This window comes from Nannospalax galili, unplaced genomic scaffold (genome assembly GCF_000622305.1).
Source record: "Nannospalax galili isolate Female #2095 unplaced genomic scaffold, S.galili_v1.0 scaffold472, whole genome shotgun sequence".
In the NCBI taxonomy this organism is placed as follows: domain Eukaryota; kingdom Metazoa; phylum Chordata; class Mammalia; order Rodentia; family Spalacidae; genus Nannospalax; species Nannospalax galili.
This window is the reverse complement of record NW_008331487.1, coordinates 684,076-701,539: the sequence shown is the minus strand read 5'-3', so window position 1 is coordinate 701,539 and position 17,464 is coordinate 684,076. Positions and strand designations below refer to the sequence as shown.

The 17,464-nt window shown below is 50.2% G+C and overlaps 1 protein-coding gene across 1 annotated transcript in view; it reads left to right on the top strand.

Moving 5' to 3' along the window:
- LOC103728506 (thyroglobulin-like) overlaps positions 1-15,956 on the top strand; it is a gene marked incomplete at its 5' end in the record, with an annotated part of 103,149 nt that extends 87,193 nt beyond the window's left edge. The window contains 5 exons of the mRNA XM_008826501.1: positions 428-609; positions 4,151-4,258; positions 12,198-12,332; positions 14,623-14,810; positions 15,733-15,956. Of these exons, the coding sequence (XP_008824723.1) occupies positions 428-609; positions 4,151-4,258; positions 12,198-12,332; positions 14,623-14,810; positions 15,733-15,851 (732 nt within the window). The remainder of the gene's footprint in view (positions 1-427; positions 610-4,150; positions 4,259-12,197; positions 12,333-14,622; positions 14,811-15,732) is intronic.
- Between the last annotated feature and the right edge of the window lie 1,508 nt (positions 15,957-17,464).

Sequence of the window (17,464 nt, the reverse complement as noted above, 5' to 3'; positions counted from 1 at the left end):
AGACCACAGTTATGTATAAGCTAGTTGAACACAGTCAGGTAAAGCCAGAGAGAGGCAGGCATGTGGCCCAGCATCAGGCAGCAGTCAGGACTAATGTAGACCATTCTTGGGATTAACTTGGTGTCCTTCTCCAAACCCTAGTGGAAGGCAGTCTCATTTTCAAATGGGGAAAGGAAGGCACAGAGGGGTCAAGCTACTTGCTTCAGGTCACACCGTGAAAAGTAGGGGGAGCTGGAACTCCAGCCCAGGAATTCTGGTTCCAGCACTAGGTACTTAATGCCATGCTTTGCTGTTTCTTGGAGGGGAAATTCTAGGGCAATGTCTGAGGGGCACAATATGAGCCTTTCAGAATGCATTAGGAAATTTCATATCTTGTCTATTTTTCCTTTTTTTGTTTTTATTTTTTTATATTTGTTTGATTTTTAAGAAATTTGAGGAGAGCCAAGGTCGAACCAACAGCAAAACAGCCTTTTACCAGGCACTGCAGAACTCCCTGGGTGGCGAGGACTCCGACGCCCGTGTCCTCACTGCTGCCACATGGTATTACTCCCTAGAGCACTCCACAGATGACTACGCCTCCTTCTCCCGGGCACTGGAGAATGCCACCCGGTAAGCCAGAACCACCCATGGGTAGACCAGGACCACATCGTAAACCAGGGCCGCTCAGTAAGCCAGGGCCACTCTGAAAGCCAGGTTGTGCAGGATGCAATTCCCCTGGCCACTATGCGTGAGGGTCTCAGGAATGTGCAGATACTGAAGGAGAGCTGAGGGCTTGGGACTTCATGCCCAAGGTGTCCTCGGCACCCCCTCTCAATCCACTGCAAAGTAGCCACCTGAAGAAGGCAGCCCTAGGGCCAGACATCTGACAGTGGAGGCACAATGGTGACTGGCCACGACTCCCCTGGGTTGTGTAGAAGTCAGCAGAGGGCGCACACAAAGTGCCCGCCACCAACGTCCTTCCTTGTGCTATAATGCTGCTCGGCCAGTGCTTGTGGAGGACCTGTTATGTGGCCTCATGCTGACCCAGCAATTAGATCACCTGGTGGCAGCCACATGGAGGGGAGGGGGATGACAAGGGCCCAGAGGTGCAGACATGTCCACAGCTCTTCAGCCCACTCCATGTGTGGCCAGGGTCCACTTAGTATACAAGAATAGAGGTCTACTGGGCATTATGCCTCTGTCCCCCAAGCAGAGAGAGCCACAGGAGTCCTTTCCATGGGGAGCCTGTGCCCAAGTTTCTATCTTGAGAGCCTGCTCTGTCCCCACTCTGAGAAAGTGAATGGCTGTCCCCGCAGCCTCTGCTGTCCCTAGCATCCTTCAACACAGAACTACAGGGTCAGGACTGGCCCTATACTGGCTCCCTCTCTCCATTCATTAATTCACTGAAGCCAAATACTTCTTTCTTTTTTTTTTTCAATTTTTTTCTTGTCTTTTTGAGACAGGGTCTTCCTGTAGCCCCAGCTGGCCTGGAACTCACTATGTAGACCAGGCTGGCCTTGAACTCACAGATATCTGCCTGCCTCTGCCTCCTGAGTGCTGGATTAAAAGTGTGCACTACCACACCTGGCTCAATATATATTTTTATTGAGATTTTATGCATTTCATACAAAGCATCTTAATGATCTTTATCCCTCCTCCATCCGCAACTCCCTGAATCCCCCCCACCGGATTTCATGCATTCGGTCATATATGTTAATGCCTATCAAGTCAAGTTAGTATACCCAGACATCCCTCAGTGCAAGTTCATCCACTGGGGTCTAGTCAGCCTATCCAGGGTCTCTCCCTTAAAGAAGATCAGCTCTTCCTCACCCAGCAGCCATCAGCTGCCAATATTTCTTCAGCTAAGGTTGGGGCCTGTTGCTCACTTCCCCAGTTCTATGCTGGGTTTTTGTCTGACTTTACATGGGTCTTGTGCATGCTAACACCTTTGCTGTAAGTTCATGATTGTGTGTGCTGGTGCATGTGTGTGTGCAGGTGTACATGCATATGTGTATGTGCACGTGGAGACCAGAAGACAATCTTGGATGTCATCCTCAGGAATGCCATCTACCTCCTTTGAGACAGAGTCTCTCATTGGTTTGAAGGTCACCGATTAGGCTAGACTGACTAGCCAGAGTCCCAGGGGTCATCTTTCTCTGCTTTACCAGAGCTGAGATTACAAGCATGCACCACCATGCCTGGCATTTTTACATTTGTTCTGGGGATCAAACTCAGGTACTCAGGCCTATGAGGCAAGCACTTTACTGAGTGATGTCCCCAGTCCCCAAACCTGTTTTCTATAACCAAGTAGGTTTTCAAGGAGTGTGTTTGAAGCCAGAACCAAGGGGCAACCTTGTTACAACCCTCTTCCCTCAGAGGCCCTGGCCATGAGGCCATACAGTGGCATTTGACTTTCAAGTTACCGAAGACCCCTTCTATGTTCTCAGTTTCCTGTAGGTCTCCCTCCATGGGAAAGATGGGCCAGGTGGAATCAGTGTTCCATACCTACTTCTCTCCCTCCAGGAGCTCACTTGACTTTGCTCTCTGTCTCTGGGCTCAGGGCCAATGTCACAGCTTATCAGAAGCTCTAACTGACTGTGGCTATCAGGAACAGTTGCCTGGAGGCCCTTTGCTCCACCTGGGAAGCCGTGGTTCCACTTAGACAGTCACTAGCTCAGATTAAGACTATGGAATATTCACTTGGATCTTGGGGCCCAGAAAGCCTTTAGTTGCCCCTCAGTGGAGAGCTCCACTCTAGGCCAAGAAGCCCAGGACTATTTCTGGAGGCCCAGCTCTTGGTTAGACAGTGAGTATCTACAGATTCCCAGACCCTTACTCTGGGTAGCTTTACAATGGTGTCAGGGCTTTCCCAGATCCCAGAGGCAGGTGAGCTTGGGGCCAGAGTTTAGAGACCCAGGCTCTTGCTTTGAGGTTGTTACTGGCCTTAAAGATACTGGGAGAAAGCTCCACAGAGGAGCCAGGCCCCAGCCTCCCTCAATGCAGACTCTCATTGCCTCCTGGACAACTCAAGTAATAGCTTCCCTTGACCTCCCTGCCTTCAGTCTCCCATAATGTCCCTTCCTCGGGACTGCCACCATAAGCGTCTTTCTGCAGGTCCAGTTCTATCCTGCCATCATCAGAGGTGAGGCATAGCTGCCCATATCTACCCTCCCAGACCCCCACATTGGTTCCACCTAGGAGTCCCGCCTGTGACTTTCCAGCTTTACCAAAACTCACCAAACATCGCCATCACATGACATAAAAAGAGGTGGCAGCCTTCAGAATGGGCTTCCATGGTGTCCTTAGCCTTGGCCATTGCAAAGCCTCTTCAGGACAGACCCCAGGCCAAACTTTTCAGCCGGGAGGGTGAAGCAAAGGGACAAAGGGCCTGTTGGGTATGTCATCTTACTCAATAATGCAGAAGGAATTCACAGCCTGGGGATGAGGACAGCAAGGTCTATCTGATCCCCCCGACCCCCAGATCTTTGAGCACAGGCTGGCTCATCAGCATAACAGAGCCCCTGTTGCAGGGGGAGCTTATTGAGTTGGTTCACCCTGAACCCCCAGGGGAGTTAATTTGAACTTGGTAGCCTAGGCAAGTTTCCCCATGCCCCTCTCCTGTCATCTAGTCTGAATGAGGCTCTCCTTGGGAGTTATTGTGCTCAGAGGCCAGAAGAAACTTTCTAATCCCACTTGTGGCAGCCAAAAATATCTCCAGGCATTGCCGGAAGCTGCCTGGGACTGGGGAGTTGGCAAATCCACCCCTAGTTGAAAGCCCCAGATCTAAGAATGTCATAGGCATGCAGTATGTTTGAGGACTTCGCTTCTATTTAAAGGCACATTGACTGATGCCCTACTCTACTTGCATTCACTCTGCTTCCCTGGCAAATGTTTGCTGGCAAATCTTTCAGTGGCATTGATGATCTGGGAAGAGGTTCTTCCCATAGGCATCTTCATCTGTGAAACACACCACCATGGCCACCTGTGGCTGTCAAGCACCAGTGTAGCCACTGGGGAGCTGGAGAAAGATGTTCCCTGCAGAGCTGGGCAGGGGAGCTTCGGAGTGGTAGGCCTGGGGCTGGAGACCACCTATGGGAAGCCCTTGCCTGGTACAGCCCCCTCCCCCACAGACCTGTTTGTAACTGGACTCCCTCCTCTGTCCTTTCTTCAGGGACTACTTCATCATCTGTCCCATAATCAACATGGCCAGATTCTGGGCAAGGAGGACCCGAGGAAGCATCTTCATGTACCACACCCCAGAGAGCTATGGCCATGACAGGTGAGGTGATGATGTGGCTATAGTGAGTGTAGGTAGACTAGACTGTCTGGTAGGGGTCCCTGTCACCATTGTGATCCACAGAGAGGTGGGAAGAGAGCAGGACAGGTCATAAGCCTTGCCTCAGGGATATGGACAGGGCTTGACCTAGTTATGCCTTGGGTCCATCATCTGAAAATGGGACAGTGGTAATGGCCTCCTCATCTCAGAGCACTGCCATCTAGGAGTGTGAAGTATGGGGTGTAGGGAGATATCTCTGCAGTGATGCATGTTGGATCTGCAATTTGAGTTGCTGGTTGGTTGCCTGGCCATGGGGAGAGACTTTTTTTCTTGCTACTTTCCTACATGTGTATGTGTCTGGGAACTCAGTACTTAAGAAATGACTTTCCACAGTATGAAGGGTTCTCTCTCTCTCTCTCTCTCTCTCTCTCTCTCTCTCTCTCTCTCTCTCTCTCTCCTCTCTCTTTTCTTTTTTTCTGTTTTTTTTTGTGAGCTTGTCTCTCTCTCTCTCGCGCCGTCTGTCCTTTCTCTCTCTCTCTCTCTCTCTCTCTCTCTCTCTCTCTCTCTCCTCTCTTTGGTTTCATTTTGTTTTGGTTTTTGAGCTAGTGTCTCACTCTGTAGCCCAGGCTGACCTTGAACTCTCAGCAACCCTCCTGCTTCAGCCTCCCAAGCACTGGGCTAATAAGCATGTGTCACTGAGCCCAGCTTAAAGGTTTCTGTTTATCCTCAATTTCTGTGTTAGCCTTACTTCCAGAAGCAGTCCAAGTAACTGGTAATAAAAGCCTCAGGTGATCACTTCTCGGCCTTTTGGCTAAGATCAAGAGTAAAAGCCTCAGGTGAACAAAAGCATCAAAACAGGAGAGGGATATGAGGGAACAGGTGGGAAAAAATGTCAGAAAGGGAAGGAGTCACGAGGAGCTAGAATTTGGCCCTGAGTTTCCCAGAAGCCAAAGAAAAGACTTCTAAAAAATGATAAAAGTTTTGGTTTTGTAGTCCTATTAGCTGAGCAAATGGAACTTTAGGGAGGTCCAGTGGTGGGGCTCAAGTCCAAGCTCCACTGCAGTGAGGATGATGCAAGGAGGGGAGCTGGGGCATGACTACCAAGGTCTGGAGGGAGGCCTGTGCAGCTGGGGTTCTGCTCTCTCCCCATGTAGACTTGGGTCCTTCCTGTGTGGGGTACATGTGGGAAGCCCAGGACCCTTCCCAGAGGGGCTGAGACTTCCATACTACATGACAGCTGAATAGCCACGTCCCACTGTAGTACTTAGGGAGGACCTGGTGCTCTTCTGAGGGCAGGAAAGGAGTGGCACCCTAGTATCAGACTGAGAGTCTTTGGAATGAGCCTATACCTACAGACTGTAGCCCAGTGAAACTGATGCTAGTCTTCTGCCTTCAGAGCCCAGAGACAATAGATGCCTGTGGCTTTAAGCCCTCCCCCAGTGTTAAGCCCCCCTCCCCCAGTGTTAAGCCTCCCCTCCCCCAGTGTGTAGTACTTATCAGCTGCTACCCCAGGGGTCTCATACAGCCCTCAGGACATTCTGGTCTCCCAATGTATTCACTGCATTCAGTCCTCCAAATAGATGACCTGATTTTCATAGCATGTCCTATAAACACATGGAATCCTTGTGCATGGGGCAGGTTGATGCAGTTGTCTCTATTTCATAGGCAGCATCTTAGTCCAGCCAGCTTCTGTGACAACACACCTTAGACTGGGAAACTTACCAAAGCCCAGATTTACTGCTCATAGTTGGGGAAGCTGAAGTCTAAGCTCAAGACTAGCGGCTTCAGTGCCTATCAAGGGCCGGCCTTCTGCCTCACAGAGTACCTATATTGCACAGGAAGGGGAACGAGCTGCCTGGAGCCTCATTTATAAATGTGTTGTTCATGAGAGCCAACCTCCTGAACTAGTTACCCAAAACTCAGCATCTGAAGAGTGACACACTGGGGATGAGTCTTAAACCAGTGACCCTTGGTGCACAGACACCCATGTCAGTGAGCTTGAAGTTCAAGGAGGTCAGCATGCTCCTCCCCAGGACAAGAAGCTGCATCAGTGCAGAGCAGCGGCCTGCCATCGCGCCCCAAGACCTGGAACTCTGAGTCCACTGAAGCATGTGGTCTCTGCTTAGCACCATCCGTAATTTCTACTGTACCTACTTCCTAGGGTAGACGGTGGTCTGGGGTTGTGGGAAGGAAGCTAGATGGCCCACTGCAGTTCTGGCGGAGGCATGTAGCAGGCAGGAAAGGAATGCTGAAAATACCAGGGCTTGAGCACAGTAGAAAGAGCCTGTGGCCCAGGGGTCTGTAGACATCTTGACCAGGAAGCCAATCCCAGAACCTGTTCCTAGGATCTGCCTTGGCTGTGCCTCCCAGTTCAGGGCCCTGGATATTCATGCCACTCCTGGCTCTGATCAGCATCTGCTTCCTGTCGGGTAGAGGAGACATGGAAAGGTGTGGGCCCTGCAACGAGCAATTCCTCAAGGCCCTTAAGAAGCTTACATTGTTGATCCCCAATATTTAAAGCAGCATTTTTTTAAAAAAGGAATGAATTCACACATGACAGCAAAAATGATCAAAGCACAACACCAGCACACACACAGTTCTAGTGGAGTTGAGCGCACATAGACTCTGGATTAGTTTTGTAGTCTGTCATGGTAAAGGACCACAGCCTGGGTGGCCTTGGAGCAGCAGAAATGTATTGTGCCACATTGGGACAGACAGAGGGTTGAAGCAAGTGTCAGCAGGGCTGGAATCCTCCAGGGGTTCTAGAAGGCTGTGCCTGGCCTCGGCAGCTTCTGGTGACCTTGGGCATTGTTCTCTGGCAGGAGACTGTCTCCTTCCTGCACCTCACCACTTGTCTTCTTTTGTGTGTGTCTGTCCCTGGGTCCAAATTCCCTGTTTTTGCAGGGACATCTGTTCAGCTGATCAGGGTGCACCCTAACAACCTCAGTTTAGCTCAATGACCTTGTCTCCAAGCATGGTCCCACCCTGAGGTTCTGGGTGACCTGTTCTCCGGGACCTGGAGGTGAGAAATCCTGCAGGGAACAACCTTTGCCAGCAGCCAGCAGCACCCTCAGTGCCCTGGGCTATCCTCTGCTTATCTCTCCAAAGATGAGCAGAGAGGGCTCCTGTGATGATCCTGGGAACCCCACGGATCAGCCCCATGGTGTGCTGTGTCCTCAAGGGTCCCTCCCCATGGTTCTTAACACTCAGCCATGGGCTCTGGACTCAAGGAAGGACTTGGTGGGTGCTCAGGAGACCGTGCTGAAGGCCTGGAGTAGAGGTGAGTCTACGCCTCTCTGGTGTCTAGGCTCTGGCACTGGTTCTGCAGGCTGTGGACAGGAGTAGGGAGACACTGAGCCTGGAGATAGAACCTTCTCTGGGCTCCACAAAACTAAGGGGTTCCTGTGAGTCAGGGAGTGAGATGGTCTTTCTCAAATCCAGCCCAGCTGTCCACCCACAGCCTGAGCTCTGTTGATGTTCAAGGCTACCCTGATATTTCCAGGGAAGCAACACTCATACATTTAGGTGTGGCTGTGTGCTATAGAGGGGTAGTGCCCTGGTGACAGGGAGGGACTCCAGCAGCCACTACTTCCAGCAAGAAGCATGCCCTCTTACCAGCTAGTGACCTGAAGCAACTCACACAGCTTCCGTGGTGAGTCAGTATCTTCATCTAAACAATGGGACACAGGAGCAGGGTACGGAGCCACTGAGACTATGGATCTGTGTGTAGAACAGAGCCTGACTAGCTGTAAGCCCCAGGAGTCCCACTGTTCTTGGCCATCAGGACGTGTTCTCGACAGCCTCCGTGCTCGCCTGTCAGTCAGGGTGGAACGGGCTATGGAGTACACACGTTGGTTGCTAGGTGGATCAAAGAAAAAAACTCTGGACTGCTGGCAACTTTATTTTCGCTCCTTCAAAATAACCCTCCCCCCACCCCCTTCCTCCTCTTTCTGCCTGCCCCCTCCCTCTCCCCCTCCTCCCTCTCCTTCCCTTCCTCGTTCTGCCCTGGAGCTGTCACTTCTCTAGTTTATTTTTGGCTCTGGTCTACACACTCAAAGCGTGTGTGTGCGTGTGCGTGTGTGTGTGTGCGTGTGTGTGTGTGCGCATATGTGTGTGTGTGTGTTACATTCCTGCCGTCTGTCGCCTGCTCCATTTCTGTTAGCATGCAGCAGCTTTCCTGGCAAGCACCAGAGAATAGACACCATACTGCCTGCTTCCTTACAGAGCACTGCTCTGTGTCACAGAATGACAGTGTGGTGCACTCATGCCCACCACACTGTAGATGAGCTGAGGGCAGATAATTGTGATGGCTGGGGCAGGGGTGGAGGCAGAGAAGCCACACCCTTCAGGATGAGAGATGCAACTCGGATCCAGCCAAAGGGTTGGAAGGCAGCTCCTCTCGTGCCTTTCCTGGTACACAAACAAAAACCTGGGAAGGTGAGCAGACCACGCTCCACTTGCACAGCCTGTGTCTGACGGCCTGGAGTCTCACCTGTCTCCTGCACTCTCCTCTGCTCTCTTTCCATTGCACCCACTTTAGCCAAAACTAGATTGTACAACTCGGCTAAATCCATACTAGCTGTGCAACCTTGGGTAATTCACTTAGCCTCTCTGGGTCTCCTCAGCAATACCAAGCAAGAGGAATACCTGCCCCACAGAGCTGCACAGAAGGTTGGTAGAGACAGGACCTGTGCAGAGTTTAGCCCAAGGCTTGCAATGTTCTGGGGAGGGGGTTGGCCTGTGTGCAGACTTTGAGCACCAAGGATGTGGGTGTGAGGGTCAGTTCAACAAGGGTTCACTCCAGCTCTTCCCTTTTTGGGTTGTTTGCCTCTGAGCAATTTCTCACCTATGAATAAGAGTCATTTCCTCCGCTTCATATATGAGGTGCGAGTATTCAAAATATTCCAGTTCAATATCCAGTTCCCTGTAGACCTTCAACATTTGGTCATTAACATTGGGTTCTTTTAAGAAAAAATAGAATTCTGATAGGAAAAAAGTAAATAAAAATGACGAAGGAGGCTGTCACGTTCCTCCTTTATAAGTTCTCCCAGCTGTGGAAAATAGAACAGTAAATCTTAGCTTTGGGATGTTTTGAACAGCACTGTGCTACATTCTAGACACTTCTGTGCATTCCAGGGGCCTTGCCCTTTCCAAATCCAAAATGCTATCTTTTCAGCTGACTGCGTTGGTAACTTTTAGGGAATTAACAAACCAAAGAAAACACTAAGGATGGATTCTTGAACTGGGTCCATGGGCCCCGCCACATCCTGTGTGATCATCAAGATTATCTCCCAGGGTGGATGAAAGCCAATCTCTTCCTGACACTGACCAGTCCAACCCCGAGATGCTCCACAATCCTCCTCAACGCTGACTTGACAGATATCTGCCTGTCTTGACAGATAGGATAGACAGAACAAACAGCACACACACACACACACACACACACACACACACACACACACACACCAACCCCCAGATGAGTTCAGATGAGACAGTGGCACTGGGAAGGAGGGAGCCCTAAGGTGCTGAGGTCAGCAATAGGGGAAGGACCTTGTGAAAAACTGGCATTTGAACTCAGAACATGAAGGAGAGGTTTGTGCTGCCAGTGTCTAAGTGGACGGTGAGAGAGTGGTCCCCAAAGAATGGCTGTCACATGCTTGGGGCCCTGAGGAGGGAAGGGCCCTGCTTGTCTGTGGACAAAGAGGGCAGGGACCTGGAGACTGGTTGGAGATGAGAGGAAAAAGACAGGGTCTCGTCCTTCTCACTGACAGGCAAAGCGTGTGTGTATCTGAGAGTGACAGGAATGCCACTGAATCTACTTTTTTCTCCTCAAAGCTATGTTATCTAGAATGCACAATAGTCTTTTCATTCACACCCCAAAACACAGCTCATGGAAACACTCTGTATTTCTTGGTGGTTGTTAATAAAACAAAAGCTGCATTGTCCAATATGATGGCCAGTTAATCAGTAAAGCCTGTACTAGGTGAGTGTGTGAGGAGCCCTGGTGTAGCCTCAGAGCTGAGCATGGATTTTCACACTGAACCTATGAATCTGCACTTACCCCTGCCCTGCTCCTTATTTCAAGGTTTAATGATTAGGTGTGAAGATACTGTTTTCAGTTCCCCCTCTGAACTGCTTACAAAACCATAAACATAATGTGTGGCCCATGATTTCCAGGCTGGGACTCTAAAAACGGGAGATCTGCGTGACAGTCAATGAACATAATGACCCAGACAGTGGCTCTAACAAACACCTGGCCTGGCTGCTGATGGTGTGCATGCTGGCCCGGAAAGCTCTGACTTTTGTTGGTGACGACAGGTCCTGTCCCTACAGAAGTGCCTAGAACATGTCCATAAAGTGACACTACACGGAAGGAGTCAGATATCTAGTTTAATCCAGCCAGTCAGCCAGAAGTTGTGACCGTTCCATAAAACCCCTCAACATCAACTGCGCCAGGCTCCAGGGAAGACAGGAACACTGTTGGCACTTGGGGTAGCTTCTGAGATTGGCATGGGCACATTCAGGGCACCTAGCTATAAGAACTCTTCACCAGGGAACGGGGTGGGACAGGAATGTGTAAAGTCAAAGTGATCCGCAAAGCCTGTGGTGACTTCCTGATTCCCTCACAGGCAAGATCTGTGCTTTTGCAGATCAGATTTGCCCAGACAGAGGTAGAGGTACTCTCTCAGGTTCAGCTAAGTGCTCTGATGAGTCAAAAAGAAGCCTAGAAGCCCTGGAAGCAAGACCCCCCCCCACTCCTCCCCTTCCCTGATTTCCAGACTGGGTCCCAGGGATCAGAAGGGAGTATGCTTTGTGGGGAGGAGGTCAGCATGCTTCCTTCCTCAGAACTATGGCAGGATCCCTATAACCATAAACTCACCCAAACAGGTCACATGGCTGGGGCGCAGTGGGCCTTTTAGCCCTCTTACCCTATCCTCAGAAGACAATGCCTTCCATCTTGCAAACTGTCAAGTTAGCTCCTCCCTGCTCCCCTCTGGGCTGGAGCTGCTGTTCTGGTGCTTTGGGCACAGTGCCCATCATCCTGCTTCCTGTGGGCTGCAGATAGACATGGGTTGTGACTCCTGCTGCTGGAAGTAGAGCTCATATTTGAAGCTGTGCAACAGTCAATCTCTCAGTGTGACCTGGGCTTTGGCTTGCTGGGAAGCATGAACAAAGTGGTAAGGTCAGGGATGGCGGGTGAAGAAGCCAGGCTCTCTCTCTCTCTTGGGCAGCAACACTGGCTACCTTTCCACAGCATAAGCTTCTGTCCTGCATGGCTCATGGCCATGGTAAAAGGCACAAAGCCTTCAGCTTGCTGGCTCAGATACTACCCAATCTCCAGCCCCTTTCTGACCTGACCTGCAGTTCTTCTTGGCTCTCACCTTGCCTAAGTGCTTGTCATCTGTCATTCTTTGGGCTTTCCTAGCATGCTTCTCAGCATGACACATTCGTCAGCAGAAATTCAGTTCAGTCATGGCATAAGTTTAATGAACAACTACTATGTGCCAGGTGCCAGGGTGGGCTACATGGATAAATGCCAACCTCAAAGACCTGGGAAGGTGCAAGTTATAAAGAAGGGTCAATGCAGAAGACATACTCAAAACAGGCCATTGTTGTGACTTTGATCAATGAATGGAAGATCAAACAAACATCCAATAAGACAATGTTGGTATCATGGCTGGAATGTGGGCAAAGGGTCTTCTTGGAAAATCACCCAGGGCAGTGCTTCTCAGTACCAGGTGAGCCTCAGCCACCATACATGCCATGTCTCTGCCCCAGATTGGCCTGCAGACTAAAGCCATTTGGGATGTCAGCTACCTTGGGCACTAACTAGGGATCCTATACATGGTGTGGAATGGGAGGAGTCTCCGCTTTGGAGGACTCTTGGGTTTGGTCTCCTTGTCTTTGGTAACTCTTGCCTCTCCTTCTCCTGTCTTCCCAGTCTGGAACTTCTGGCAGATGTACAGTATGCTTTTGGACTACCCTTCTACGCTGCCTACGAGGGCCAGTTCTCAGCCGAGGAGAAGAGCCTGTCGCTGAAAGTCATGCAGTACTTCTCCAACTTCATCCGATCTGGGTGTGTGAACTGCTCCCCTGAGCTCTACCTCCGTCCTGTGTCCCTGTTCCTACAGCTAAACGAATACAAAAGCCACATTTCGTATTGGCCGACTCACCCTCCCCGCACATGCTGCTGCAGGGCTCTGCTGCTCTTTCCTGTCTCAATCTCCCCCTCTCTAGCAGAAACTACACAAAAGGTGCAGACAGTTCTTCATGAAGGAAGCTTCCGGTTCTAGCCTTCCCTTGCTCAGATACATTTAGTGGCTCTAGATCAGCAATCCTCAGCCTCCACGCTGCTGATTCTTGTGACCAGCTAAACTGTATGTGTCCTCTAGGATATTTGACATTGTCCTTGACCTCTGTCCACTAGACACCAGCAGTACACACTGTGCTATTTACTTTGAGTGCTATGACAAAATACCAGACAAACAGCTTAAAGAGGAAAGATTTATTTGGGCTCACAGTTTAAGAGGGTTCAGTCCCTGGTTGCCTCGTGGCCTTGGACAGGACATCCTGGTGTCAGGAACATGAGGAAGGAAGCATCTTTACCTCCCAGCAGATGGGAAACAGAGAAAGAGACCTGAAGGGGCAGGAACAATAGACACTCTTTAAGTCCCTCCCGGAGAGACCCATTTCCTCCAGTTAGGCCCCACCCACACATTTCACAATAATCCACTAGCTGGGGACCAAGCTGTCAGCATGCAAACTTGTGGGGAATATTTTATATTCACACCATGAAACCTGGTCTGTTCTAATTATAAGAATCAAAAATGTCTCTGGCAAACAGTCATGATGGTATCACCTATCATCCCAGCCCAGGAGGTTGAGGCAGGAGGATTGAGAGTCCCAAGCTCCTATAGGACAGTCCCAGCCTGTTATATATAGAAGACTCTGTCTCAAAATGTGAAATGTTAAAAAAAAATCCTCCAGGCCTTGCCCAGTGTTCCCTAAGGGCAAACCACTGAGTGAAGAATCATCCTATGTCCTGTGGGTGCACAACCACTTTAGGATGTCAGTTGTGGTAAACCATTTGGCATTCTGGAGCTTGCCTAGCTCCTGCTTCCTCCCCAACTGCCTAGTTCCCTTGTCTCTTTGCATTTCCTAGAAATCTCCTAGGTCCCTAGAGAAGAAAGAAACATCCTGGCCCACCCTCAAGCTGCTAACAACCCAAAAACAGTAAAAGCAAGTATGATTCAAGGCAGGTCAAAATATAGCTCTGTGCTGTTTGCTATGGACATTGGATGGAAGAGGATGTTTCTTCTTATTAGCGTTTTAGAAAAATGTTTCCCCAAGGAAGCAGCATTCAGACAGGGCCTTCACAGATGGCTAAACCATTCAGAGGAGCAAAGTGGAGCTGTTCTGGAGAGTAAGGGATCTGAACCAAGGCAGGTGTCGAGGCAGCATCCCTTGCTGTGAGGGAGAGGCTGGTGGGTCAGGGAGAGTAGCTCTTGCAGGTAAAATGAACAGGTAGTGAAGGCATTAAGAATATAGAGATAACATGATATCATTAAGAAACTTCTAGAAGAGTAGGTAAACAAATGGCATAGCCAGGCACTGTCCTTCACCCTTTCTGGGTCCAGGGTGTTTGCATACAAGCTAGTATGGCCCAAGGAGGACATTCAGTTCTCCCCGGAGGGAGGCCTGGAGGGCTTCCAGGGGAGGGATACTTTGGGGAAGAGTCTAGAATGATAATTCTGCAAGTGAGAAGAGAGGCAGGACCTTGTCTAACCTGGTTTAGGTTCTTAGTTCTGCTATGAGCTTCCAAGGTCAAATGGCCCACTGACAAACCCAAGTACCCTTTGTTCCTTTAGCATGTCCCTATAGCCTGGAGATACATCTTCTGTCTTGATGCCTCTGAGAGGGTATGATATCCCCTTCATGGGAAGTTGGCCTGTGGGAGACAAGGTGGCTCTAGTCCCACCTTCTTGAGCCCAGGGTTTGAATAAGCAAGGGCCTTCCAGATGCAGGACATGGCATCCAGCTCAAAGACATCAGAGTAGAAATGGCACCATGGTCTCCTGAACATTCAGAAAGACAGGGCCACACTAGGTCCTGAGTGCTGTCACTGGGTCATGGACTTGCATTTTTTTTATACATGCAGGGTGTGAGAGGCAAGCTCAGAGTGCCTTTGTGCCCCAGTGCTTTGTGGTACCCAGTTAGGGTCCTAGCCAGGCGCTAGGTCAGGTGGGTTCCCATCTGGAGCTCCAAGATGAAGGCTTTTCCCTTGGAGACCAAGAGAGAATAGGATGTGACACCAAGTGGTGTGAATGGTTTCCCTCAGAGACATTTATTTCTTCTCATTTTCCTAGAAATCCCAACTACCCACATGAGTTCTCAAGAAAAGCACCCGAGTTTGCAGTACCCTGGGCTGACTTTGTCCCTGGAGCAGGAGGAGAGAGCTACAAGGAGTTCAGTGTTCGGCTTCCCAACCGTCAGGGCCTGAAACAAGCTGACTGCTCCTTCTGGTCCAAGTACATCCAGGCTCTGAAGGCAACAGGTAGCTGAGCCCTGGGGGTCAGGACCTGGGGGCGGTGCTGACTCAATACCTGCTGACTGGCTATGTATCAGTCTGCACTGTATCTGTGGGAGCCTTTGGGTCACTGGGTACTGGAGGCACAGCCCCTTCCCATGGGGGGCTCATAATCCAGGGCTCCTTTGTCAAGAGCCTGCTCTTCTGATGTTAGATGGACACAAAAGTGAGGCCCAAGGAGAAGATACTGGACACCAGGTGGGAAGGGCATGGAAAGGTTAAGTGGAGAAGATACTGGACACCAGGTGGGAAGGGCATGGAAAGGTTAAGTGGTGAGTCAGCAGCCAGCTTCTATCCAGGAGTGCTGAGGTAGGGATGTAAGGGTCCTAAACTTCTTTTGGGGCTGGATAGGCTATCTTGGAGAGGCCCTTGTGGTCAAGGTGAGAGGTGGTGTGCCCACCTCTTCCTGCTGCAGAGAAATGTAGAAAAACCCTGATGTCCTTAAGAGACTTCTAGAAGAATAGGGAAACAAATGTCACAAGCCAGGGAATGTCCTTCTTCTTCCTAGTGCCAGGGTAGATATCTGTACTGGAGCTAATGGGGCCCCAAGGTGGGCCATTCACTATTCCCTGGAGGGCCTGGAGGATTCCTAGGGAGGGACACTTTGGAGGAGGCTCCAGAATGCCAGTTCTGTAGGCAAGGGGGCAGAGATAGGAGATTAAACAGAGAAGGGACCTGGTCTAACATGTTACAGAGTCTCTACTCTACTTTTAGCTTCAATGGCAAGTGAGTCCCTTGAAAATCAAGCACTGTTCTGCCCTTAGCATGTCCCTGGAACTGAATCTCATGCTCACATGCCTCTGTGGGGCATTGGTGTAGGATGACACTGGGCCTGGTCTCTTAACTAAAGGCTATATTCTGGACTAACTTGTCCTTCCCTCTGTTTTAGATGGAGCCAAAGACACACAGTTGACAGAGAGTCAAGAGGAAGTCTTAGCAGTGGGGTCTGAGCTAGAAGAAGACCTCTCCGGCCCCATGGAGCCTGGCCCCAAGAGCTACAGCAAGTGACCAGCCCTGAGATCTCCCACCCACCCTTCCAACCCCACCCTATACTGCCCACCATGGTGACCTCACTGTATACAATAGCCGTTTTCGTTCAATAAAATGTCTGCATTCAACAAAGCACGGGTGACTCTGAGTTGTGACTTCAAAACAGTTCTCGGTGACTACATGCGGTGTCAGTGTAAATCTTCCTGAGGCTTGGATTCCAGGCTGCTGGGCTGTCAACAAATATTTACAGAGCATCCATCCTGCACAGGTCTGTGCTGAGCGCTGGGTGAGCAAGGGCCCTGACTCTCTGAGAGAGAAAGTTGGGCAAACAGAGGACAATGATACCGAAAATGAGGGTCCATTAAGGGTACACGCCCCAGAGAGACAGTCTCACCTGAGCAGAGGAAGGTTCCAGAATGGAGGTAGGAGAATAAGGCAGGTGCAGTGGTCTAACAAGAGACAAGGATGTCTGAGCCCAAGCAGTGAGGCCAGAGGTGGGGTGGGAGACAGACACAGATCCAAGGGCCCTGCAGGAGGCAGAACTGAGGGGGACGTTGCACTGTGTATGAGGAGTGGGTGCCAGGAAACCATGGAACCTTCTGGTTTACTTGGGTCAGAAGTGGCTGAGATTTTTATTTGCCTTCCTAAGGGGAGTACTGATGGGGTTAATCTGTCTAAATTCTTTCTCTCTCTCTCTCTCTCTCTCTCTCACACACACACACACACACACACACACACACACACACACACACACACACACACACCCTTAAGCTGAAGTCAGAGCAGGCAGGACAGAATTCATTAGCAGTCTCTGTCATTTACATGACACATCATGAAATGTGTTCACACCCATCATCTCGGTGATGATTTGCAGGTTGGATGGGGCCCAGTAAGGCTCATGAGGTGTCTAGATTCACAAAGGGAAAGGAGGATGACATTCCACTCAGGTCCATACCTTAGTGGGGCTCTAAAGCAGACACCTGGATGTGTTTAGATGACTTCCAGTAAGCCCTTTGGCCCAGTGGCTTCCAGGCTAGGCTGAAAGGCTAATGAAATCAGACTCACCTGAGGACTTGCAAACCATACCAGAGCCACACACAGGATAGGTTAGGTAAGCTCAGGGGCTGGGGCTCAGACATTAGGGACTGTCAGTATACTGAAGAATATCCACCCTTTTAATGTCAGGTCTGCAGTTTGTTCATCTATAAAATGTGAGTGGGATACTGGAGCTCCTTGCTACCTGTCACTTGCAGATGAGTGAAGACAGAAATCGAACTTTTAAAACTGCTTTCTTTATTCAGAGAGACAGTGAACTGGGGACATAAGGGACAACATCCTAGAAATCTGCCTTCCATCTCATCTCCAACCAGCAGATCACATGGGAGAGAGCAGAATGGGGACAAAGGCAGGAACAATCACAGGAACTCAGTGTGCCTCTCTGGTCAGGTGATCAGCACAGTGTGATGTCTGCCTCTCTCATACTTTATCCCCAGCACTCTTCCCTTGTGCTGTGGATGTCTGGGCACTTCTTGAGTCAACTTAGTTTCTACTGGCATTGAGCAGAATGGGGACAAAGGCAGGAACAATCACAGGAACTCAGTGTGCCTCTTTGGTCAGGTGATCAGCACAGT